At 36.6% G+C, this 20,497-nt stretch overlaps 1 protein-coding gene across 3 annotated transcripts in view; it reads right to left on the reverse strand.

Moving 5' to 3' along the window:
- The window catches only part of KCNH7 (potassium voltage-gated channel subfamily H member 7), a gene marked incomplete at both ends in the record, with an annotated part of 403,917 nt that overhangs the window by 103,356 nt on the left and 280,064 nt on the right, over positions 1 to 20,497 (reverse strand). For 2 of the 3 annotated variants that reach the window (XM_084235091.1, XM_084235090.1), the window contains 3 exons: positions 4,394 to 4,608; positions 10,905 to 10,925; positions 17,752 to 18,180. In XM_084235091.1, the coding sequence (XP_084091217.1) occupies positions 4,394 to 4,608; positions 10,905 to 10,925; positions 17,752 to 18,180 (665 nt within the window). The remainder of the gene's footprint in view (positions 1 to 4,393; positions 4,609 to 10,904; positions 10,926 to 17,751; positions 18,181 to 20,497) is intronic. The other variant, XM_084235092.1, reaches the window with a different exon arrangement.

Raw genomic sequence — 20,497 nt, forward strand, 5'->3', positions numbered from 1 at the left:
AAATGTCTGCTCTATTGTTTCTGCTCAGAGGAGTGTTTAAAACTCACTGTTGAATGATCTGTGAACAAAACCTTGATTTGTTTTGAAGAAAGGATTACCATATAACTCTATTAAGGGAATAAAACAAATAGCATTAGATAAAGAAAATACTGTTGACTGCCTGCAGCAAATACACTGAGAATATCTTGACAAAGAGAATTTCCACAATGTCCTAATAAAGGGAGTGTGGAAAAGACAAATAAAGATTTTGGATTATTACCAAGTTATTTTTAGTGACTAGGGACAAGTGATGCCATATGTTGTGAACATGAAGATTCTAGAGCTATCTTTGATTCGGAAGCTTCAAAAATGCTAAATGAGAAAACAGTTAAAAGATTGCCCTGTTTTCAAGTGCTCCAAGAAAATTTCCGGAGGCTAAGTCTGCCAGAGGAATTCCTCAGTATTTGATCTCTACCTAGTTTGGTCTGACATTTGGACAAATAGAAAGGTTTATTACTAAGAGCTTAAGGGAGCACTAAAAGAATATGGATCATTCTTAGTGATTTTTTTAGTTTTTGATCTTGGTCTCTTTGCTAGTTCTTCATCGTTTCTGGTCAGAATCACAACCAATAAAATGTTATAGCATAATCTCTAACCTATCATTGCATATTGCACATTGTTGAAAAAATAAAGGAAACTTTTATGAAAGATTTTATGCTTGCATCATACTTCTCCAATTAGGTCACTTTGGAGATTGTGGGGAGAAGTCCACGATTTGGGTGACATAGGAAAACCCAGGGCCTCTTTGTGAACATCAGAGTCACTCAGTGGCAAAGCAATTCAAAATATATTTTAAAATTTTAAAATAAGGAAATAAATGAAAGAGTCATATGGGTTTTATAGATACAACATGAGCCCTTAAGAGAAGACAAAGCTTTGGATAACAGCTGCTGCATTTTACTCAGACTCCTAAGGTATTTATGTGAAAAAGGTATTAAAAAACCTTTAATAGAGGAAAATTCCAGCAGCTCCCTCACCTATAACATGTTGCTTCCCAGCCTAATCTTTCCCTGACTCAGGAAGCCCCTGATTGTCAAAATTCAGATGGACTTTTGGGCCTCTACAATTTTGATCTTAATATTTTCTCCAACCAGAATTTTCATCCTTTACTTTGTCCACTTGGCTAATTCTCTTTCCTTCCTTGTTCCCAACTCTTTCTCTCCCTCCCTCCCTAACTCCCTTCCTGCCTCCATTCTTCTTTTCCTTCCTTCCATCCATCATTCATTTACTCATTTGCTGATTCAACATTCAGAAAAAATTTGATAAACTCTAATACACCAGGTGTTTTACTAGTCCCTGATACTGTGACTTAGCCAGAATTAGAACACAGCACATCTGACTGAGTGATACTCAAAACATCACCTACTACCCAATCTAATAAATACCTCTAGTTTCAACTTTTATGTCTTCTCCCATCTCTATTTCTTCTCTGAAAATTCTCCCCTTAAATCATAGTACTTTACCAGCTAACCTGTATTCTTTATGAGGACAATTTGAATATGGCTATTTGTATATCTGCTTTCTCTCCCATCAAGCTCATAAGTCTGCAGATCAGCTGGCACCTTTGACCCAAATCTGCACCCCTTCTCCTGCCACACTGGCCCTGCTCAACATCCCAGGTTAGGGAGGACCCTGTGTTGAATCAAGCACACGGAACATTTGTGGCTGCTCACAATCTTTAAGGTGTATTTTGTTTGGCCTGAAATTTTACATTTACATTTGATGCAACAAATTTTTCATTAATTTGCCACAAAGCCAAAATGAGATACTGCCTCACTCATGTGAGAATGGTCCATGCCAACCAACCAGCCAACTAACCAACCAACCAACCAAACAGCCAGAAATAACAAATGTTGGTAAGGTATGGAGAAAAAAGGAGCCCTTGGATACTGTTGGTGTGAACGTAGACAAGTCCAGTCCCTATGGAAAAGAGTATAGTGGTTCCCCAAAATATTAAAAATATCTACCATATGATCCAATAATTCCCCTCCTAGCTATCTACCTGAAGAAAGCAAAATCACTGGGCCTCCCCAGTGGCGCAGCGGTTGAGCGCTGGGTTGCGAAGCTGCCCGCGGCCGGTTCGATCCCCGGCTGCTCCCCGGCCACTGGAGGAGGGTCCCGCATGGCGCGCAGACCTCTCCTGCCGCCCGCTGCTCCCCTCAGCAGTGTACTTCGGTCCTTCTGCCTGCTCTGCTCCCCGCTCTGGCTCTGGTGAATTCTCTCACCCTCCCGCGCTTCTGACTGTACCCAGTGCATGTATAAACAAAACAAACAAACAAACCAGCAAACAAATAAATAAAAAGCATGCCTCTATAAAAAAAAAAAAAAAAAAGAAAGCAAAATCACTAATTCAAGGGATATATGTACTCCAATGTTCATTGCAAGTTATAGAAACAACTTAGATGCCCATTGACAGAACAGTGGATGAAATGCATTAAGAAGAGGTGGTATATATATAAAATATAAAACTATAAAAAATCAACTATAAAAAAGAAAAGATGAAATCTTGCCACTTGTGACAACATGGCTGAACTGAAGGGTTTAAGCTAAGTGAAACTAGTGCTAAGGAGAATGACAAATACTGGGTGATTTCACTCAAATGTGGAAATAGAGAAAACAAAAATCAACAACAAAAAAACCACAAAGAAATGTGACTGCAGAATTGAGGCTACTAAAGGGGAAGCAAGAGGGGGGGTAAGAACAAGTGTGGGAGGGGGGCACACTGCCTATGATAAAGGACTATGGGTGCCTGGATGGTGGAGATGTGGTAGTAGCATACAGCTGAGAAGGTGTGAACTCATTCTCCTAAATCATATACAGTGTTATAAAACAATGTTACCTCAGTAAAGGAAAAGAATGATTTGTCATCTTTATTTAATTTTAAAGTCTGGATTCCCAGCTTCTTTCTAATATTGGAAGACTCGGAGACACTGATCAAGCATTCCTGCGTGGCCACAACTGGTTGGAGCTTGGCAGCCATCTGCTTTTAGGGAGTCCTTCTCTTATCATTTTCTGTAGTCCCTACTACTTCTGATGTGCTACCCTGTATACTATGCTCACTGATGCTACTTGCTGCACCCTGATCCTAATATTTGCAGTTAGTCTTCTATACAGTTTCTAAAATCTCTTAATTTATATATATCCATGGTGATTACTGTATCGACAAAAACACAAATTTAAAGGGAAGAAAAATAGTGAGTAAAATTAAATCTATGAAAATGGTATCACTGCAACTTGAAAAGGAGTGGATGATCCCTGCACCACCGTTATTCTCAGGTCCCTAAACATAAGTTAAGAACAGCAAAATGTTAAGGGTCAAAAACATATTACTACACAAATATCAAAATATATACTGGAGTATGGCATGCACAATTTCTCATCTCAAGTGAATAAAAACTGCTTAGGTCTATTTACAATTGACTATTGGTCTTTGATTAGATATTTCAGTTTACACAGAAGAGGTTATTTATGAGTAGTACTATGGTTTATTTTGTAGTGATTTAATTACAAAAAAGTTTTACAAATTGCAAATTTTCATGCTTGGGTTGGAAATTGGGGTCAAGGTTACCTCTATATGGTGATACTTTATTAAAAATATTTACTAAGCAAATATACTAAGTAAATTGTTTGTAAAAGAACAGTTTACTTGACACAAAATTAGCCATGAATTCCCAACATTGTAAATGCATTGTAAGCAAAAGCCACGTATTGTTTAGGTTGGTATTTTGATATTGTAAGTACAAATCACTTATCTATTTTTTTTTAAAGCAGGGCTCCTGCTAGTGTATTTCCTGGTAGTATATTTCCCCTCTAGTTCCAGTTGCAATATTTACTTGAAAATGATAAAATATTGTTCCTGTGAAACATACTGTTTTACTCTGACTTTTTACCATCTCAAGACAGATCTTTCCCCAAAGTCAACTGACTTATATCTGACTCTACTTAGTACAGTCAGCGCAGAAAAGGAGGTCACAGTACAGAGTAAATCCCAATTAGTTAACTAAAGCTTCAATAGACTCATTCATTATGTTTAGAAACTATGCTTTAATAATGTGAGAGTTCGCAGCAAAACAATAAATACCCAAACATGATGAATAGTAGGTTAAACACCTCTAAAACAAAGAGAACCATAAAACCAAGGTAACCCATTTTTTGCTTAGTCTTGTAGTAGATAAAATCACAGTCTATAGTTTTATTTATCTGTTACATTAGAGGGTCACGCAACATCTCAAGATAAATGAGAGTGCAAGTAAATGGCTTACCTCTCTTGATAATCATTCACAGGAAAGAGAAAGTGTTTTATGGTACAGAAAAGAAACTTAAAAAGTTGAAGTTGATAATAAAAGTGTCCTACCTGGGTAACTTTCTCTGTTACATTATGTGTTCGATCTTTAACCTTGGGCGCAATAATGGTTTTATCCGAAGAAGGAGGGGATGTATTCTTTTTTTCAGTTTTGACATCTGAAAAATTCAGAGTGAGCTGTGGAATCTTGTTAATGGTGCTGTATTTGTTGAGGTTTGAATCTGATGTGGATCCCAGGAGGCTTGACTTGATATGATTAAAAGGCCCTAAAAAAATTGGAAAGTGGTTGTAAAAGCAGTATCAAGAGATAGAAAAGAGGTGGTCCTGAATGACTTGCTAGTGATTCATGACCAATGTCACCTGATTCAGGTGTGACTAAATGCAGCCAGCTGATATCAGGACATAGGGTTTAGGGCCACCATCTGCTGCATGGAGTGGCTTGTCAGTATCGAAAGAGAAGAGGAGGTCAAAGGCTTGCACTTAGCAGATGACAACTTTCGCTGTTACTCAGCTTCTTTCATGAAAAGCTGGAATTAAAGAAATAACTGCACTTCCTATTATCAACCAAATTCCACCTTCAAAATTTCTCAGGAATGTCTTTTCATAATCCAGGAATTACTCAAGGAAGGGCTTGTCTATGTTTAACATCATGTTAAGCATGAAATTTCTGAATAGTTTATCTACCCTAATCCAATTTGTATTATTCCCGCCCTGTGCCACTGACAAGTAACAAATCAGCTGGGTTCTTCATAGGCACCATTTTCTGCACAACCTGTTCCACAGAACTTCTAGAAGTTAAGCCCAAATGGAGGAATTATGGACCAGGCTTAGAAGGACAAATGCTTTTTTTTTTTTTTTTGGTGGGGGGGAGATCTTAATGGAAAACTCAAGTGTTCTGGTAGTATTTTTCATTCTTTTATTGTCTTAAGTAAAATTCATTTTCTCAAAATGAGAAAAAAAGTTACCAGAAGAGTCTTTGACAAGCATAACCTATAAAGTCACCATAGCTAGGGAATAGCACATATCTGGGTTATTATTATTATTATTTAATTATGCTCTACATCAGATCCCCAGTGCATATTCAACTCACTACTGGACATTTGGGTCCTATCACCAATCCTGGTCAACTTCACATTACTTTCCTACAAAGACAATTTGGCTAGGTGTCAGGACTTCTGGCACCTTGTTGAGGATGAGTACATCAACAAGGTATGTCTTGTTGTGAGATGAATTTGTCTGCTGCCTTATGGAGAGTCAGGAAATGCTCCAAAGAGTTTCTTGTGCAAGGGTTAAAGTTACTAATCTATTATGTAGTTCTTAAAAATTATCATCAGGGAGAATTTTACAGAGATCCTGAGCCCACGAGTGTTATACAGTTGTTATCTTTCTGCTTCAGAGAGTGCTTAAAACACAAAATGCCTGACTGAACTTGCTAGTCAGAACATTTTGCCTTATGCTATTTTTTTTCTGGGTTCAGAATGAAACTAACACATTTTAGGATTCAAAATATACTTTATACACCAAGGAGATGTAAACATTTGAACGTTAGATTCACAGATTATGTAATTTGGATCACAACAGTTGATCAACTCAGGTCAAATATAATGCTAAAAAAATACTCATCACTTAATTCATAGCTACCTTGGGGGGAAATCACACTACATATGCTTATAAAAGTTCCTATTTGGTAATTATAAAAGTTTGAAGTGATTTTGAGTATTTTCATCTAATTAACAGCCACTCTGTTTCATAAGGTACATTCCAGTTCATGCTTGTGTTTTATTCATGATGATGATCAAGTCCATTTAGGTGAAAAATGTCATTGGGCTCTCTGAACAGTTATTGCACTGTGTGCTCTCATTTGCAAATATATTCTTATTCTCTCTTCAATTGATTTGACAATGATAGAAATAAGAACTGAAAGTGTTACCAAATTAATCTAGTCTTCAGATAGCTCTTGGGCAGAAATCCCATTCTTCATGTCTTTGTAGAAAACGCCACCACACAGCTCTAATTTTATAACATTTCCCTTCTTTCCTTCTTCCTTCTTTTCTTCCTTCCTTGCTCCCTCTCTTCCTTCTTTCCTTTTCTGGCTATATTCCAGACCTATAGCTTAATATTTAACATGTGTAAGATATTTCGGGACTTCAGACTTCTTGGATACTACCTTCTCAACACCAGTATCACATTTTCACCTTTTAGGCAATTTTACTGCACACAGGGTTAATGACAAGAGACTAAAGAAGTTTGAGCTCAGGTGTTTGGTTCATTATATTTAAAATCCTTAAGCCATACTTCAGTTCTGTTTTTATAGTAACCTGCTATATGCTGGATTGTATTAGCAAATTGCTCAGAGTTGTTTTAAAACAATGGGAAAATCATGAATCATCTATGATGCTAATATACTTTGATTGTCCTTGTGACCAGTTCTTTTAACTGCAGTGAATTATCCACGCTGATTAGGAAGTAGTCTCCACTATGGGGATACTTTTTGTTTGTTTATAATGATGGGAGATAGCTATACTGTCACCTTGAAAACTTGCCCTATATGTTCTAATAGGCATTCATGTAGGTGCGAAGTCTGTTTATAATGATCTGAGCCTTGAACCTAATTGCATACATATACCATATACTTTTAACAAAATTTTAACAAAATTTTAATATATTTTGGAACTTTTCAGAGCTACAACTATCACATGGAAGGAAGACTTTACATTGTTTTGGTCAGAACTTTACCAAAAGTTGTACCATTTTGGAAAGTTATCTCTTAGAGCAAACCACACGTGGCATTTGAGTTGCCAATATGAATTTCAGACTTCAGGTTATAGTTTACATTTAGAATTGTCAGGTGAAAATATGAAAGTTAGAAAAAAGGTATGAAATTATTTTTATAGCAGTGTTAAGATCAAATATTAAATTTGCAGAAATTAAAGGAATTGCTCTAAAATCATTAGTGAATGACATTTCTTTGAACATCTTTCATGTTTTGTCCACCTATATTCATAAAATGATATATGATACTTAAAAGGAAACTTAGATGGTAAAAATTAAACACTTGAAGCTAGTTGTCTTGGTATTTGCTTGACAGTTTTCATCCTTACTTTACTAACTACTTAGAGGTCTGCAGCAACTTCTCTATTAATATATGATCCTTTTTTTTGTACAATTCATTTTTTATTTCCCATTAGTTATTAAGGCATATAGTCTGCAAGTTTTTTTTAAGTATTGGAGGATAAATATCTATTCTATCATTTCTTTCTTATGTGTAATTTTATTGTGTGTTATCAAACAGGAAATCATTTTGACATTGCACTTAAAAGCAAGTGCCACCTCATTTGTGAAAATGTACTTCCTCATTTTCTCTCCAGCTTGTCTCAAGATATTTCTCATAATTCAATTTTAGTTATTTTCTACTTTTAAAATTCATATATAAATCAATATTTGTATTTATTTCAATAGTAGCATTTATTTTGTTATCTACCCATATTCCCATCCTCTCTTTTTATTCAGTATTTGTATAGATTGTTTTCTCATGTACTTAATGCTCTTAAAACCATTTTTTTCCTTATATCTATTGTACTAAGTCATCTAGTTAACTATACTTGAACATTAACATATTGAGAGAAATATGTCACTATTAAATTGTTTCCATTTTATTTCTCTTTTATATTACTGTTAGGAATCATGTCAATCTTTTAGAAAAAGACTAAATTATTTCTGAATGTCATTTTAGGATAGTACAATGGGTATAATGAAACAGTCATTGAAACAGGGGACATTAGATCTAATTGGACCGAGAAATACTGGCCAGTACATATAATACTCAGATTTAGTCTCAGAATGTTACCAGCTCACTGTTGTCCATATTCCAGCTTCTTGTATTTACTAGTGGAAAACCCTTCTGAACTGTTTCTCTGTTCTGTTTTTTGTTTGTTTTAAGTTTCTAATGTTAGAGATCCGATCTAAATTTTCTTTTAAATCCGTAATTTAAAAAATTCAGCAGAACTTAAAATATTAAGGTAATTAATTCATGCGTGCTACTTAGAGAAGACTTTCACAATTGATTTCACCTTGTGCAACCAAGATCATTATGTGCTTTTCCACTCCTGTTGAATCAGATGTTTATATGCAGAGTCTGTTAGTCTGCAAGATGATTATGTTGTCTTGGATTCCTCTAAAACATATCAAAATTCTAGTGAAAACACTTTCCAATACCTTAATCAACATAGGTATTAGCAATATCCTTAAGCAGACAGAATATGTGTCCAAAAGGGAATAAGAATCAAGAGCTAAAAATCAGAATACAGGGTTTCCTACCTCCCAGGTCTATGCTCAGAGAGGCCTTGGTTGAGGATTTAAAGGTGAAAGGCAATCTCCCTGAGATTGATCATGAACAGATGGGATTTAGGATTCTAATGAAAGAAATGAGAATAACCTGAAAAACAAAGTATATGAATTTAAAGAAAAAAAAAATGGGAATAAATAAGGGGATATAATAAATTCAATGGAAGGGTATGTGAAACTCAAAAGTATATAGGAGGACTTGATGCTTAGAGAAACTGTTCCAAAATGGATGACCAGATTAAATTTTCCAGTATAATAAGAGAAGATGGAAAACAGGTAACCAAGTAGAGCAGATCAACAAAATTCCAATATGTTATAAGTATGTGATTAAATATAAAGTAGGCCAGGTTACCACTACAAAGAAATGCCCTAAATTTAGAGATCAAGCCAGTGGCTAAAGTAACACCTGGAAAGAATTTTTGATTTAAGATATTTAAAATTTTTATGATAAGTCTATTTAAATTTACCATGAGTTACAAGATGCTAAAGGAGAATATATTCTCTTTTAGACAGTGCTTGAAATGAAGCTAAGGATATCTGATAGAATTCTTTTTTAAATGCTGGTTAAAAAAAGATCATAGTTCTTCAGGGCTAAGTGGGACAGGAAAGAAGGAAACCAAAAGAATTAATGTTATTTTCAAATCACCGGGTCTTTATATACTATTTCTGATTTTGATTATTCACTTATTATTCAAAGGCTAACACTGTTAAAAGTAGGAGATTAAAGGAAAAAAAGATAGTGGTTAAATGGATCTCTTCATGAAACAAAAATAAAATCATTGTAGTGTGAATGATAAATATGAGTAGTGCTAGTTTGAAAGATAAGCAAGCTCAATTTTCTATTTATTGAGAAAAGTTAAATTTACTTCTCACTATATTTAAAAGATCACTGAAAAATTAATATCTACTATTTATTCCTAATTGTTAAATGCTACAGACAGTCATATTTCTCACAGGCAAACTGGTGAGAACTGTTTGTATTCTGTTTCTTGATGTGTGTTCTGAATTATATCAACTCAGATCACCACCTGCAACTGACACTAATTTGTTCCCTTTTAGAAACCACAGTCTTTAAGCTAAGGACAAAAATCACTGATAAAATCCAATTCCATCTGCATGGACCCTTTTTGAAATGCTTTCAAAATAAAGTTGGGAGAAGGAGAAACTGCCACAATTTCCTTATTTTTAAATGACTCTGGGCTGCTAAGCAGAAAACATCTGCAGTTTCTATTGCTATTAATTCATAACCATCTCCAGCTCTGAATTAATTAGGAAAGTAATTGAGAAATCAATATACAGAACTTCACAGCGATCAGAGTAGCAGTGACATATGGAAGAGGCCAAAACAGTGGATTCTAAATAACGATGGTTACTGGTAGAGACGTTTCCATGCAACACACATGCACAAAACAAGTCATTGTCACCGTGTGCACACCCACAGCAGCATGCACAACCTATAGGAAGAGACTAAGCCCCAAAAGTTTTCAATTTGATGAGAATAACATGATTATTGTATTTTGTGATTCCTTCTGTCTACTACTGTGTAGTAGAAAAACAAAAACAAATTTCAAATTTTTAGCCACATCCAGATTTGTCTAGAGGTTTACCCAGTTAAATATTACCCTACAGTAGCTGTAGGTCATGCCAGTGATTTCAGACTAATATAGAACACAAGTAAAAAATGATTGAAATGTAATATAGAAAAATAGAAAACGACTATCATGCATGGACAGTTTACTACTACAGTAAGCTTAAAACCATACCCCCTGCCATCCAGGAACGTGACACTAGTTTTAGGGAAACAAAAGAGGAACAAGTGAAGTGATACTGTCATGTAGCACTTTGTTCATTTTATTTTTAATCTTGTAATCAGGAAAGTGTTTTTGGATGAAATAGGCTTATTGCCTCTTTCACAATGGAATATATTTAACTTCATATTTGTTTTTTTCCAAATGATTTATGCATTTAGGAAGTGTTCATGTCAACCTAGGCTGATACTTCTCGCAGGCAAAAAAGGAGTTCATAGTCATTTTGGTGACACAGCTGGGAAAGCAATGATGTCTTCTAGCAAAATCAAGCCGTGATGTCTCCACCAGGCACCTGGACTAGCTAAGGGCAGCAGGATGTGGCACTGGACAGGGCATACAGCAGGCAAGTTAACATGCCGAGTCAAGGGGCGCTCTGAGCAACAGGTGATACAACTGAGTTTATACATTACCTTTGACATTGCGACCATTGTCTGTTTTGAGCACAAAAGGATATAAAAAGAGAGAAATATAAAAAGAAAACTAAAATTATGTTATAGATACTGAATTATCACTGTAAAACAATCAGAGAAAGTAATGTAACAAATGAAAATTTAATTGAAATGAACATTTTGTACTATTGAACCAAGTAATATACACTTACTAAAAACAATTATCTGTTATAATAATCATTCATGTTCAAATATGTGAAACATTATCTCAATTTCAATGGACTCCAAGATACAGATGTTATCACTATGGCAGTTGGGGAAAGATATACCCCAGATGCCTGCAAGTGTGATAAAAATTTCAACATTGTCAGAGACAATTTTATGCCCTTGACCCATCACTTACAATACCCTCAAAAAAAGACTACAATATTTTGCATATTAAATATTTTTTCTATGATTTAATATAGTATGTTAATAAGGAAAATGTTTCTAAAACAATGGTTTATATTAACGAGCCAACTTGTGTTATGAATCACAAAATTATTAGCTGACCCTCTCCCAAATTTTCTTCAATGTATATTTTGAAAATACCAAATTATACTCAGAGTCATTCTTAGTCAGATTTGACTGTTTAAATGTTATGTTATATAAATACATTTATTTGTAGTTAAATGCACATAACAGAATTTATCCATTTATAGCCTATATTGTCACAATGCACTGAATACAATGTCTATATCTAGAATATTTAGGACATTTATTTAGTTTAGAATGGGCTGCTTTAAATCTCAGAAATGAATGTTTTCAGATTTATTTTGAAATTAGCAATCTGATTCTTTGTTGTATATTTGCTACTAACAAAAATATGCATGATTAGTTTTGAAACAAATATGCTTAAAATAAAGGAAGTCATGTCAGAACCATTTCAATATATCCAAGATTTGAAAGATCTGTGCACATTTGTTGAAGTTTTTGCTATGCTGTGCATGTGTAAAATCTTGGGATATATCATAATTATTACAAAGTTTAAAACCAAAGCAATTTTCAAGTGTGGTATGTTACATTACTAGTAGAGACATTGCCTCAGACAGAGATGCACAAAGTTGTGACCTTAGATGGAAACTTGCTGCTCTCTTTGAGGGACCATAAAAAAGCAAACAGGTATAGTGCAAGAGAACTTGACTACAGAGACTTAATTAACTCCCTCAACAGCTGACTCCAAAAATCATTAGTAAAATAACAATCCCTTGCATGTGGTTAAAAATTGTAAGTCTACTCACCAAAACTGAAAATTATCTATGAACTCTGCAAATATAAAGAAAACTAACCAAAAATTACATTATATAGTTAATGCTGCTTTCATATTTTAAAGCAGAACATACAGTCTGTACTCTGGTGTTAGATGAGAGATCTGCTTATTATTCCTCCATGACAATATAAGTTGGAAGTTAGAGTGAAAATGTTGAATTTCACAGCAATTTGACAGAGCAATTTTATTTTTGTTGAATCTAACAATAAGACAATTGGGGTTTATATTCTATATGTCTCTTTTTATAATATCACTTTCTAGTAGAATGTTTTTATTGTATTTACAAATGAATTGGTCCCTGATGGAGGGGAAAAATTCTAGCCCTCCACAACAAACAAATTGTTTGAGAAGTATAGTTAGGTGCTTCATAATGTAGATTAAGTGAAAAAACAATGTGAAATGTATGCACTAGCATATTTACAAAGTATCTACATTTCTCTAACTATAGCTTATAGAAGGAAATTTTTCCTTTTGAAAGAGAAGAAAAAAATAATCTGAATTCAAAATTTGATGCATATGGGCTTTCACTTGCTAACTGTAGGGTAAAGAAAATGTCAGGCTTTTCTGTCCTTCCGCCATCAGGATAGATGATGGATCCTTGTCCTGAATGCATGCCTGATGGCGGGCACCTGGAATAGAGTGTGGGCATAGGTAGATGGGATTCAGCTGAGCTAAGACTGTGCTTTTAAGGGCGGCGTCACGGGGGGACGCCAGCAGCACCAGTAGCAGCAGAAGCCGAAGCTGAAGCCGAAAGAGAAGCCAAGAAGCAGCAGAACGAACGCTAGAGAGCTCAGATAGAGTGAAGACTTGCTGGGGGCTGGGAGGCCTGCCAGCCTCCCAGCCCCCCAGCCAGCACCCCTGCCTGCCATATGCCTGGTGAACCCCAAATAAAAAACCTGCAAAAACTCACTAAGGACTCTGACTCCTCCTTTACCCGGTCTACATGGGATCAGAAAACCTGCACTGTGCCCAGTCTGGCCCTTACAATTGGCGTAAGTCGGCAAGATCCATGTAGACGGGTATTGGAGCCCTCCAAAGACCTGGAGGGACTAAGGAGAACAGACTGTTTGCCTGTGATGACGCTGGAGGCGCCATGGCGGCACAGAAGGTGGACAACATCCACGAGCTACAGGACGAGACCTGGTGTGAAGGAGATGCCCGAGAGAACCAGCCAACGACACCAGAAAGGACCAGCCAACGACACGGAAAGGACCAGCCAACGACACCAGAAAGGACCAGCCAATGACCCCTGAGGCAGCAGGCCGTTGCTGAAGCAGGGAGAGGCCAATGGACTTGAACTGATGGACTGACAGTCCTGCCAGAAGGCGGAGGACCTTGCAGGTTGATATGTTTTGGGACCCTGGGGGTGGAACAGTTTTGTTTGTAAACCCCAGGAGATGGGAATCTGGGGGTGGCCAGTGGGCTTTGATGGCCAAAAGCAGCCTGTGCATGCCCAGCAGCCAGGTGGAGGAGAAAAGCCAACTAAGAAAGCAAAAGCTGGTACTGATGCTAAGTTGAGAAGCCCTGAGTGGCTGTTAAGCAGCCTGGGTATGCTGAAGAACTGTGAGTCTCGTAAAATCACCTGTGGGTGATGCCCTGTTCATTCTTGAGTGAGGGTGAGGAGCTGAGGAACCTGTCCTTGGGGGACGGGTGGGGAATGTGGCTTGGGGTGGAGCCCAAGCCGAATGCAAAGTTTGGATCTCCAACCCATGTGCTTGTGCAGTGGGTTGGCTTGAGAGCAGGGGTCTGTGAGTCGCATGGGTGGCCATGAAGGCCGAGTGTTGGAGCGACTGCAGACAGAAACCCTGAGGGTTGGCGATTACCCCCAACAGAATAAAATTGCCAATCCCAGAGCTAGTGCATCCTGGGGGTGGATGCTGTGTGTGCCTTGTAGCCTAGACTACAGCCAGAGAAGGCCAGGAAGCCTGACGGCTCCTGGTATGTTATAGCAGATGCCGTGTGTGATTTCCCCTCCCTCGTATGAGCAGTGCCTTCGGCAGCAGATTTGGTGGCTCATCTGCTGGTACCAATAATTGTCTTTTGCGCTAGGTTGGGGCCCTGCCTGGACTTATTTGTGTTCTGTTGTATTTGTGTTCCATTGTATTTTGTTATATTGTGATGTATTTCATTTACTTTTGTGGGCCATGGCTGCAGTGTTCATATTGCCAAGAGACATGTGTTTATAATTGGTACATAGAGACTGATAAAGACTGTATGGCAGAAAACCCTGAGGGGGTGGACTGTAGGGTAAAGAAAATGTCAGGCTTTTCTGTCCTTCCGCCATCAGGATAGATGATGGATCCTTGTCCTGAATGCATGCCTGATGGCGGGCACCTGGAATAGAGTGTGGGCATAGGTAGATGGGATTCAGCTGAGCTAAGACTGTGCTTTTAAGGGCGGCGTCACGGGGGGACGCCAGCAGCACCAGTAGCAGCAGAAGCCGAAGCTGAAGCCGAAAGAGAAGCCAAGAAGCAGCAGAACGAACGCTAGAGAGCTCAGATAGAGTGAAGACTTGCTGGGGGCTGGGAGGCCTGCCAGCCTCCCAGCCCCCCAGCCAGCACCCCTGCCTGCCATATGCCTGGTGAACCCCAAATAAAAAACCTGCAAAAACTCACTAAGGACTCTGACTCCTCCTTTACCCGGTCTACATGGGATCAGAAAACCTGCACTGTGCCCAGTCCTGCCCTTACACTAACCAACTATAAGGATTCATAAAACTAACATTAATGTCTATTTTTTTTTTACATTTTGAAAGGACAGGTTTTTTAGGAAAATAGAAAAAGACAGGCACCTGCAGTCTCAGGTGGGCAGACAAGCCACTGCTGCTGCTTTGCAAAGGGAAAAGGTTTGTGAAAAGAAGCACCTGCATAGCTAGAGGTGGGAAGGAGAACTCTAGCAGTTTTAAAAGTTTTATTTCTTCCCTTATTAATGACTCAGTTTCTAAAATATTTCAAATTATGTGGCTGTAGATAGTATGGTTTCTTTCATGTTAATTAGTCGTTTTGTAACTAATATTGTTCTAAAGCTGATGTCCAATATTCCCTCTGAATTGATCAAACTATAGCCAGATGATGACAGCAGCATCTACAGGAAAGTGATACATTTTCTGAAAGCTCTAGCTTGGGGTGGAGGTGGGATGAGAACATTGAAAATGGTCTTAATACCAAGTGTTCATGGATAGTTATCTGTACTTACTGAGAAATACAAACAAAACTATTAAATCATCCTTTCCCATAGTTATTTCAGTAATTTTAAACTAAATGGAGAACATATAATATTGAAAACAATAAAGTTAAATCATGAAATATGATCTAACCTACTCAGTACCACTGTCAAAACACAGACTAGTGTACCCAGCATTAATTATGAACCTTTCAAATTTATTGTCTGTGCATGTTACTGTAACTCAGATTTAGGAAATAAGGTTAGTCTCTGAGAAGTCACTATGATTCCTAAGATAACTACACCAACTAGACTGGCTAAAACCCATGTTGGTCACTTGAATTACCAGATTGGATTTACTTTTGTTTAGCTATAGAATTCATTGCTCAAAGATCAAATTTCAGAGGTTTTATTCACTCAGGTTTATGCAGGAGACATTGAGAATGATTTACCAGGGCCTTAGATGATTATTCCGGTTAGAAATTGTCCTTGATTATATTTTCCTGTTGAACAACAGACTACAAATTTAAAAGGGATATGCTAATTATTGTTGTACCATATAGTTTCTCTAAACTATCTTAAGAACTGTTTCTTCTGTTTCTGTGATATTGATTTATCTTTCTTAATTTTTTTTCCCTTCTTGGCTCATTTTCTTTCACCTTTTCTGCCTTCCTTACTATTTCCTTTAAATAAAGATTCTGCCACATGATTCAATCCTAAGACTTTGGTTTAAATTTCAGAGTATTCTCAGCAGATAACTCATTACCTAATGCATGTTTGGAATATAACTCCCAACATGGTCCTCTCAGTATCACATCTATGGCTGTTGAGATCCTACCATGAAATAGGCAATTGTTCTGGGCACTAAGCCTGCAGAGCTAGCTACGTCAGTGCTCCTGTGCAGAAGCTCACAGCAACAAAATTTACTTGCGTATCTAATAGAAATGACAAACAATGCAAATAAATGCAGACTGTAATAAATGCTATAATATGTGTAAATATTATTTTGCACACTCAGGTGTGAAAACATTAATTCTTCTGGTTTGGGAAGACTATGAGTAATGGTGTTTGAAGGCAGAACTGAGGGGAAGAATATTCCTGGCAGAACAAAGTAATAAAACAAGAAAACACATGATCCATTTTTGGGAATAGGCAATTAGCTTTATGCAGCTTTGAAGTTATATAATAGAGGAGGGACTCTTGCAGGAGCTAATAATGAGACTTGAAAAATAACGGAGGGTATCTTACAAAGTGCCTACTATCCTACTAAAGTATGGTCATGTTCAGTTTTATGTTTTAAAAAGAAAAAAGCTAGCAACATGGGTAAAAGTGACAGGAATGAATCCCACTGAAAGGACAGCAGCCTCTCAAGGACTTACCAGGGGATTCAAAAAAGTAGGACTTATGTATCCACAAAATGTATTCTGACTCTCAGCTTCTTTGGAGAAGCTCAAGAGGGTCAACAGACCCTCCTAGGGCAAGGTTTCATGGAGTTAGAGTAAGGAAAGAAAAACAGTGTGTGGAAGGATTGTGGACTCTGAAGGCAGGCAGTCCTAGGTTTAAAGGTAATCTCTGGAAATTTTCATGTAACTTTGAGCCAGTTGTTAATTAAACCTCAGTTTTCTCATCTATAATTGGGGCTTGAGAATAGTTCCTCATTCATAGGGTTGTTATGAGAATTAAATGAGAGTTAATGTGTGTTAAGCACCTATATTTCCTCATACATAGTAAATACCCAACAGATGTTATCTGCTATAGTGTTAATAATAAATTGTTTTTGTCACTGCCATTTTAAACAATCCTACTTTCAATACTGGGTAATAGAAGAATGTTGGGAATTTAAAGAGAATAGGGAGAAATAACTGAATGCTGACACAGATTTTCAGGATGCTTGTGGTTGAAATAAGGACTTTCAGAGTTCTTTCAGCTTCTTCCTTCCCCTACCTATCCTTTCCTCACACCAATAAGTTTATAGCTTTCTGGTCACCCAGTACATCACAGTTCATACAGCTCTTATTTTGGAAAGAGTTGGTCATCACTCTGTGATGACATTAGGACTGTCCAGAGCTTCACTATTTGTTAAATGTAGCAAAATTAATTATGCTTGAGATGATAAGCACATCTTACATTAAGCATTAATTAATTAACACATCATAAGGTAGGCAGATAATGGCTATCGTAGCTTTCAGAAACACAAAGAAGTCAGAAGAAACCAAATTATTAACTAGGATTTAAAGGGTAAGTGAGTGACAAATGTAAATACAGGACTCGATTTTTAATGACTTTTACTCACATTCTTCCTCTAAGGCACAGTGCCATAATTAAAAAAAACAATATGGAAAGGACCTTTTATTCCCTGTTAATATGTGCTTTCATATTTGAAGAAAACAAACATACCTTCACTGGCATGTCGGTCTCTAAATACGTTCTTGGGGTGGATGCTGAATCCTTCAATGTCATGAACTGAAGAAGCCCTCCGTATGCTACAAAGGCTTTCCTTCGACCTGGAATGAGTTAGCTGGGAACTTGACTGCAGCATGTCAGGGTAGAGTCTGTCCCATTGCCTTTTGGGAGAGGAATGGTCAAGAGGTCCAGATATATTCACCAAGGGAGAACATTTGCTGGACTGTATCAAAGCTTTCGTATCATCTGCTTCAGAGGGGCTGCAGCTTTCTTTTGTAGGAGATTTAAAGTGCTTCATGGCTACTGAATCATCACTATGTTTAGAGGAATCGATTACTACCACATCGGGGTCTTCTTGTGGTAAAGACTGCTTTCTATAAGTGAGAACACGCAGACCAGGGAACTTGAAACCAAAAAGTTTTCCTACAGATGAAAACAGGAAAGGGCATTATTCCAAGACAAAGGATATATGACTTAAAAAACCAACACAAACATGTAAGTATTGTTGACTCATTTAAACACCATTACTAATTAATACTTAAGTCCATTACAGTTGGGATAAGGGATAATGTAGAAAACTTCTCTGAGACAGTGGATTAGGTAGATGAGATATATACACAGGATGGAATACTACTCGGCTATAAAAAAGAGATGAATTCTTGCCATTTCTGACAACATTGATGGAACTGAAGGGGATTAAGTGAAATAAGGCAGGAGAATGACAAATACCAGATAATTTCACTCATATGGAGAAAATAGAGAAATAAAACAAAAGAACAAAATCAAACCAAAACAAACTCTAGAAGTACTGAAGAATTAAGCTTTGTAGGGAGGAAGGCAGGGTGGGTGGTGGATACAAAGGGTGGAAGAGGGTCCAGTGGTGGAAAATAAAGTGATAGGTGCTTTGGTGGTGTGCGTGGTGTGCTATGGTGGCATACATCTGAAGAGGAGTGAACCTATCCCCTTAAATCATACACAGTGCTATAAACCAATGTAACCTCAATAAAAAAGGTTTAAAAAGAAAGAAAACTTCTCTGAGACCAATATGAATTATCACATAGCTAGTAAGAGCAAAGTAAAATAATTTTACTATATTTTTTATTTTGTTTTAGAAATGAGAGGGAATTTTATTTTTAAAATTTATTTGATTGTGGTAACATTAGTATCCTCCCCATCAGGTATCACCACTGTAGTGCACCTACCTCCAAATCACACATAATTCTTATGGTTACATGAAGGCATTATTTTGATGACATGAGGTTTTTGTTTTTTAAACAAATTAAAACACAAACAATTACCTCAAGTTAATAATGGAATGAAAATCATCTGGAGAAGAGCTATAATTTAATATATATAGCAAAAAAATTAATACAAAGCATTTATGTAAAGAACAAAATTTAATCTCTTAATTGTGTTCATTTCACCCCTGAATATCATTGCAATGTGTTTGCTTCTCATCTTCATTGCCTTCACTTTTCTCCAAGCTATTATCGTGGTTCACCTGAATTTTTTTTTTTTTTTTTGCAATATGATGTTAATCAATTTCTACTTTTGCATCATTTAGTCCACCCCTTGGGAAAACAATTATTTAAAAAAAATTCACTTCTGATCATTTAGACTATTGTTTACTCCTCCACTGCTTCTAATAGCTTTCTTTTTTGATAAGATAACACTATCTGCACTCTGAAGCTTCATTTTTCCTTCTTGCTTTCTACTATCCAGTCATACAGATTTTTTTTCATTGAACTAACAGTGGTTTGTACTGGCTTCAGATGTACATTCTAATAAGCCAACATTATTTAGACCACATTATATCTGCCACCAGGAGACTAGTTTCCATCCATCACTTTACCAGTGACCCCTTTTATCTGATTTTACCCAGCATTCCATACCATTCCCTTCTAATAACCACTATTTTGTTCTTACATTCAAAAAGTTTGTTTTTCTTTTGTTTTGCCTTTTTTTAAACTACCATATATCAGTGAAAGCAGATGGTATTTGTCTTTCTCTGACTTATTTCACTAAGCATAATACCAGCTGGGTCTATCCATGTTATTGCAAATGAAAAGATTTCATCTTTTTTATAGCTGAGTAGTATTCCACTGTGTATAGCACATCTTCTTAACCCACTCATCTGTTGTTGGGTACTTTGCTTACTTCTAGGACTTAGATATTGTAAATAGTGCTTTTCTGAACATGGAGGTACATGTATCTCTTAGGATAAGTGTTTTCATATTCTTAGGATAAACTCCCAGAAATGAGATAGCTGGATCATATGGGTTCAGTATTCTTAAATTTTTGAGGATCTCTATACTGTTTTCCATAGTGGCTACACCAATTTATATTCCCACCAAAAGAGCACAAATGTTCTTTTGTTTCCATTTTTTCAGTAACATTTGCTGTTTCTTATTTTTTTTTTAAGCAGCCATTCTCATGTAGTATGAGGTGATATCTCATTGTTGCTTTTATTTATATGTGAACTCTCATTGTTGTTTTATTTAATTCCTGTGTGGAGGCTTATGTTACTTTCAGATCTAGGGCTTTTTTTTACTTCCTTTTACTCTTCCCACTTAGTATATCCTTTAGGTTTAGCTCCATTGTTATTTCCTTGGGGAAGATATTCTTTTTTCTGAACCAGATTAGCATCTCCTTCATATCTTTTATTATAGTTTTGCATTTGTTGATTTTTTTAATTAACATTTCTCTCCCCTAGTGAGGGAAGACTTCAAAAAGACAGGAT

Source organism: Talpa europaea (genome assembly GCF_964194135.1).
Source record: "Talpa europaea genome assembly, chromosome: 1".
NCBI classification, from domain to species: Eukaryota; Metazoa; Chordata; class Mammalia; order Eulipotyphla; family Talpidae; genus Talpa; species Talpa europaea.